At 34.5% G+C, this 6992-nt stretch overlaps 1 protein-coding gene across 1 annotated transcript; it reads right to left on the bottom strand.

Annotated features, from left to right (window-relative positions):
* Positions 1–1423: 1423 nt before the first annotated feature.
* LOC109155903 (beta-glucuronosyltransferase GlcAT14A-like) lies at positions 1424–3611 on the bottom strand. Its single transcript, XM_019303593.1, has 4 exons — positions 2852–3611; positions 2575–2650; positions 2372–2487; positions 1424–2089 (listed from the first exon to the last, which is right to left on the bottom strand). The coding sequence occupies exons 1-4, from the start codon at positions 3447–3449 to the stop codon at positions 1572–1574; spliced, it is 1308 nt and encodes a 435-aa protein (XP_019159138.1). The 5' UTR covers positions 3450–3611; the 3' UTR covers positions 1424–1571.
* Between the last annotated feature and the right edge of the window lie 3381 nt (positions 3612–6992).

Genomic DNA, 6992 nt, shown 5'->3' with positions numbered 1-6992 from the left:
GGGCTAGGGTTTTAGCATTTATATATTGGGCGAATGAGTCAATATTTTTCCGAGCAAAAAAAAATTATAAAAAGAAAATATTTATATTGGGCTTTGATGTTGGGCCTAAGATTGCATGAAGGAAGACATGGCCTGCAAGCCAATCGTTATACCCTACACCACGACGCCCGTAGCACTGTGCGCCGCGCGTCTCCCAAAACGACGTCAATCGTTTTGTATAACGTTCACACAATTATGTATATTTGTTTATACAATTATGTATATTTGTTTATACATGTATGTACATTTTTTATACAATTATGTACATTCTTTTTATACAATTATGTACATCCGAATCAGAAAATTTGTGTGTATTATGTTAGATTATGTGTATTATCTTTTAAAAAGAGTATGTATATTTTTTTATATAATTATGTACATTCATGTATACAATTATGTGTATTTTAGTATAACATTATGTACATTTTTGAACAGGGTTTTTTTTTTTTTTAAGAAAAAATAACTGACATACACTGGGGCGGGAAATTTCAAAAATAAATAAATAAATAAAATTAAAACGACGTCGTTTTGCATCTGGGCGCATAGTGCAACGCGCGCTGTGGTGTAGGATATAAATTGCCCCTGCAAGCTCTCGGCAAATTATTCTGTGAACCCGGGTCCACATTGCAAGGTGAATCCGGGTCTAAAATATACAATTTACCTATTGAATGTTTACAATTTTATAAAAGGTAAAATTGTGAACATTTAGTATGTAAATTGTGTATTCTGAATTAGGGTCTAAAATATACAATTTACATATTAAATGTTTATAATATAATTTTATAAAAGGTAAAATTGTAAACATTTAGTATGTAAATTGTTTATTCTGAATTCGGGTGAACCCGGGTCCATGGTATAACTATTGCAAACTCTCCATCTGAGTTAATACTCAATTTAGTTCTCGATTATTTTTATTTTTCTCAATTTATCTTTAAATATTCTTTTTTTGTTTAATTGGGTCTTGGACTATGATGATTTTATCTAATTAAGTCCTCTGATATGATAGTTTGGAAATTTTGTTTATATTAATACCCAATTTAGTCATCGGATATAGTTACTTTTACCTAATTTAATCATCAAATATAGTAATTTTACCTAATTTAGTCATCAATTATAGTTATTTTTCTCAATTTAGTCTTTAATTCTAATAGCCAACAAAGTAGATAACTCAATTAGTAACAATCATCGAAATCTATGTCCCAATTAAACACAAAAAGTAATTTAAGACTAAATCAATAAAAACCAATATAGTTGAAAACCAACTTAGGTATTAACTCTTGAATCGTGTTTAGACTCAATTTAATCATCGATTATGTTGGTTTAAGGGAAAGCCTGCAGCAACTAAAATATGAAGAGCATAGTTTATTTAAAGAAAAATTAATGATGAAATCAAATTCCAAAATCTTTACACTTTAACTATGATCTGTTGTTACAACAATGTACACTTTGGGTTATCCAGATTCTCACCTTTGTGAGAAAACTATTTGCATTTGAAAATTGGCAAGAGCTTCTCAAACATCATGCCTCCCAGATCAACTTCTTCCCATGCATTGCTTACTTCTAAAGTCTTCAGATAGTAGTTTCTGCATTAAGCCCTCGAGTCTCTTCGCCCCAGGGCCGGGCCTAAAAACCGAATCATCCCCGCGCACAGAGCAAGGATCACCTCCGTTTTCCGTGCCCCCAACGCACCAAGCCCCGGGTGCAAACCGATTCTTGCGACCAAGCAACTCGACGTCGATCTTGTCTAGAACCGGGTCGTCCTTGCGAAATTTTCTAGCAAATGCAGCACTGCTGTTCACCATTTTGCTGAAGTCCTTGAGTGTCAGCACGATCGGGTGCTGTTTGGGCGGGTTGTCCCATGCAATGTAGTGCAGGTCGTGGCCTATGGCAGTGTCCCGAAACTCTTCTGCATTGCAAATGACAGTGTGGAAATAGCCTTCGGGCGAGGATATACAGTTTGTGTAGTACATGAGTATGGTCCGGGGAAGGTTATCCCATCCCCATATGCAATATTCCACGAAAGAGCGAGTTAAAATTACCCACGCTGAGCCTGTGCAGTAAATCGAACATCTTGCTCAAATGCCCAGAATCCGTTTATTTTTACTATTCAAGAAACATACATACTATAACAAAACAATCACTCTAAACAGAGCTTATATCTTATTAGTAGTTTAAAATAAACTATAAGTTCCTAAATAAGCTCTGCCAAACAGAGCCAACATATAGTTCAATTCATACTATTAATAAATATTGTGTTATAGAATGAAATTGAGTAAAACCGAAGCAGAAAAAAAGCTACGGAGTATATAAAAAGTCATGTCAGAGAACTTACCAGTGAACACCTTGAAAGACGTTGGAAGTGATCGACGTTGAGAAGTCATAGCAAGATCCGATTTCTTGGACAAATACAGACCGGGATCAATTACGATCGACTTTCCTCTGTGGCTTCTGAAAACATCATTAAACTAAATTAATTAATGATAATTGGGCGAAGATTATACTTATGTACCAGCAGTTCCGTGTTGAATAACTTACAATTTCCAACCATAAAGCTGCCCGTTTTCAATGAAATTCAAACTTCTGGACAAATTTGAGAAAACATGAAGTAGATCTGCAGTAATCAGCAACAATGGCGATGTTTTAACAAGCACTACTCTCGATTTTTTCAAAGTAAAACAATTTCAGCTTTTCTTTAACGATGATAAGTACCACATTAACAAAATAACGAATATAGAAACGATTGTTGTAATTGTAAAGCATTAAAGAGGCAAAATAATGATCAAAGAAGTATCAAAAGAGCGAAAGCACTAACCATCCTGAGTCATTAGAGGGTAATCGGAAGCACTGAGATTGATAAACCAGTCCCAATCCGAACTTTCCTTCAACATTATTGATATAGCTTGAAGTGTAGTAGCAATCATGGTAGGGCCTTTGTAAGTCACCAAGTTGGATTGTTCCATTAACCGGACATTCTTTACTTCACGGAAAATAGGGTCATTCTTCACCGACATTGTCAAATTCAACCTCTCACGAGGTGGAGCCTCGAGATCCATATGCAGAATATACTGATTTCTCGGATGATAAACCGCTTGCAAAGTCCTCAACAGTCTTTGACTATCCCCCTTGGTTCCCGATATAAGATAAGCAAACCTAGGGGGTTCGGTTCTTGGAACTGCGTTCGACACTCTTGATCTTAAATCTGATTCCACAAAATATTCACTCGAGTCTTCTGGCTCATCAAATGGAATCACATTGAATTCCACCTGATCCCTACCATAAGTCGACGAGTATAGGGCACAAATGGTTGCACTAAATAGAGTAACTGATACAAGCAAACATGTAAAGAATGGAACTTTCCACTTTCTGTCACTGAACACCCTTCCTGAGTGAGAATTCACAATTTTCCTCATAGTAACACTCAGGTTCTTTATACAGAGAAGGCCTCAAGATTCGAATGAATTGAAAAATGAAGAATTCTAAAGCTTCAAACTTTAGTGTTGATAAGATGGTTACTGGGGAATCAAATTGATTAACAATAGAGCTGAAGTTCACAAGAACCCTAAATCAATTCCACTACTAAGAGGACAAGTTTTTAGCTTTCAAGGGCAAGATGGAATTCACCTACTGAAAGGGAAGCTGACCTTACAAATCAATGGCACCAAATGGTGGGGGGGATCCAATTTAAAAATGAAAAGGTAACAACAGCAAAGCAAAAGCTGATAATGGAGAGCAATTCATATGGGAAACAAAACCCAAACCAAAAATTAGATTCTACACAGATCAATAAACAGATTTCTCAGCTCAAACTTCTCAAAATCAGATCCAATGAATAACACAGATTTATTGGAAATCTTCTTAAACAGAGAGATAATACAGGATTAAATAAAGAGAACAAAATAAACTCAAAAAGAAAAGTGGGTCTGATTCAAGAACTCATCTTTATACAGAAAATGCCAGCAGAGCTGAAAGAAAAAGGAAATGCCATTGAAAAACAAAGTGACACTAAAGATCAAGAAACTTTCTTCTCTTCCCCATATCAAAACAGGGTAAAATAGTTTCTACAATTTGCAATCCAGAAGAGACAGGACTCTTTACAATTTGAACGAGAAGAGTAGCTGTAAAAAAAAGGCACCAAACACAGAGAGAAAGAGAGTGGATCGTACAGATTGCTTAAATTGTGGGTAAGACAAAATATTGGAGTATTTTATTACTATTGCTTAATGCTTAGCAATTTTATATGCTGTAATTAAGAGTTTTAGTTTGGAGTTTAGAATAAAAAACACACCAGTTTATGGGAAAAGCTTTATTCATACGCCTCTCTGATTTTGACGGCTGGTTTGTAAGGCAAGGAAGTAAAGCAGACAGTGGTCTTTCGCTGTCCATGGTCGTCCCTCGTATTCATACGCACTTACGCATTACACTAGTACAAAATTGGAATTTTGACTTTAAAAAAAAAATTATTATACTGTTAAATAAAACTATAGTATTTTTTTTTTTGAAAGCAAATGAAACTATAGTATAATTAAACTGATACTTTAGTATTACTGTAATGAAATTAGTATGTGTGGAAAATGAAATTAAAATTCATAACTCGTATAATAATATATATTGTCAAATGAACATAAAATGTAAGAATTTATTACTGAAATGGTCCATCGACTATTGCAAAATTACTAATTTGATTATCGACAATTTTTCTTACCCAATTAAGTCATCGACTTTGAAAATGTTAACTATTTTGGTTATCTATTAAATTTCTATCCATAAGCTGTTAAATTTAAGGACAAAAGGGTAATTTCATATATTTTATTTAAGAACAAAAAGGTAATTTAAGGAAAAACAAACTTGGTGTCCGGAGAGGGAAGTGGTTGGTGATGGCGGAGACCTCCAGCAGTACCGACAAGCTTGGCGGTGACCTCCCTCATGCTTCCGGCGACCTCTGTTTTCCTGGCGATCAGGGCAGATTACGGGTCATTCTCCAGCTTTGGCTAGCAGCACTACAGCCCTCGTCTCCAACTGGTTTAGTTCCTGTCATCGGCCATGGCACATGGTTCTCCTTCTAGCGACCTTTTCCCGGCGAGCAGCAAGACGTAACCTCCCTCCTATGTGTTTCCGGCGAATCAACAGCAGTCCGGCGGTGACTAGTTTCTCGGCAAGCAGAGCAAGCGGTGGGGGATGGTGACTCTCCCTCTTGTTCGACAACGCAGTTTTTCCCGCGAAGAAAGGTAGCGAGCAGCACCGACGACGTCGTTTTTGCAACAACACGGTTGCACAACATAATTTGCCCCAAATGCCTTATTGGGCTATGAGTGAATGGACTTTAATCCAACAAAACAATAATGTTTGGGCTAAGAACATCCTCTTGATAGGACATTATCCAATGGGCCTCAGTTTGATTTTCATTGGGCTTTAGTGATATAGCAATCACGTAGTGATATATCAAAGCTAAAGTTTTATTAGGTTTCTTCCATACCAGATTGTATTCAATCGGTATGCGTTGGATCCGTGTCCAGCATGCATGCTGGACACGAGTAACAGTGCCGTTAGGCACTGTTATCTCTTCTTTTTTTTTTTTTTTTTTTTTTTTTTTTTTTAATTTCAGACCGCTTCATTATAGGAGTATATGTTCATAATTTTATTACTATATGTTAATAACTGTACACTCATAACTCCATAATTGTACGTTCATAACTCCATAACTGTACATTCATAACTCCATAACTGTACATTCATAACTCCATAATTGTACATTCATAACTCCATAACTGTACATTCATAACTCCATAATTGTACATTCATAATTTTTGAAGCTCTATGTTCACAATTTTAGAGCTCTATGTTCATAATTTTATCACTATATGTTCATAATTGTAAGTTCATAATGTCAGAGATCTTTGTTCATAATTCGATCAATAACTGTACATTCATAATTCCATAATTGTAGATTCATAATCTCATAACTGTAGATTCATAACTCCATAACTGTAGATTCATAACTCTATAACTGTACATTCATAACTCCATAACTGTACATTCATACTCTTCGAAGCTCTATATTCACAATTTTAAAGCTCCATGGTCATAATTTTATCACTATGTGTTCATAATTGTAAGTTGATAATGTTAGAGCTCTGTGTTCATAATTTCATAATTGCATAACTGTATATTCATAACGGCATAACTGTACATTCATAATCCAAAAAAAAATAACGCCGTTAACGCCAAAACACGCGCGTATTTTTCTTTTTTTAACCAAATGACGCATTTTTTTTTTTGAAAAACGACGTCGTTTTTTGTGGACACGGGTCCAGGGCATAATTTGTCAATTGTATTGCTCTTTTGATTTAATAAAAGTCTTCTTCGATGGTTTTTCAAAAAAAAAAAATCATCTCTTTTAAAAAAATAAAATTTTGAATTGAATTTCATCGTGATGAGAAAAATTCACAGTTATTTTAAATGTGCACGGGATAAATATTATCTGCAATAAATATAGCCTAACATTGATTTAAAAATTCTTAATTACAAAAAGCTTAACATCATAATAGCGGGAGCAGAAGTAATATTGATCTCCAGTTATAGTTGATGTCTTCTTAGTCGTGTTGTCTCTTGAACAATAGAATTGCAGGTAAAAGGTTAGACGTCAAGCAAAAATTTGTGTGTCCGTCTTATGGATCCTTATATGTGAGATGAGTCGGGTAAAGATGAAATGTAATACTAAATTGAGAATAAAATGTCTATTACTTATATGGTTAAGTGTAATACTTTTACATTTGTATTTAAAAGTATTATTCCGTACATTTTCTTCAAAAGTATTGCATTTCCTTTTATAAGTAACAAACACTTACAATATTTTATTTTTATTTTTGAAAACAACACTTGACAACATTACTTATAAAGGAAAATGTAATACTTTTGATGAAAAAAAGTAATATATACTTCAAAATGTTTAGTTT

The sequence above is a fragment of the Ipomoea nil genome, unplaced genomic scaffold (genome assembly GCF_001879475.1).
Source record: "Ipomoea nil cultivar Tokyo-kokei standard unplaced genomic scaffold, Asagao_1.1 scaffold2704, whole genome shotgun sequence".
Lineage (NCBI taxonomy): Eukaryota > Viridiplantae > Streptophyta > Magnoliopsida > Solanales > Convolvulaceae > Ipomoea > Ipomoea nil.
This window is presented reverse-complemented; position numbering and strand designations above follow the sequence as displayed.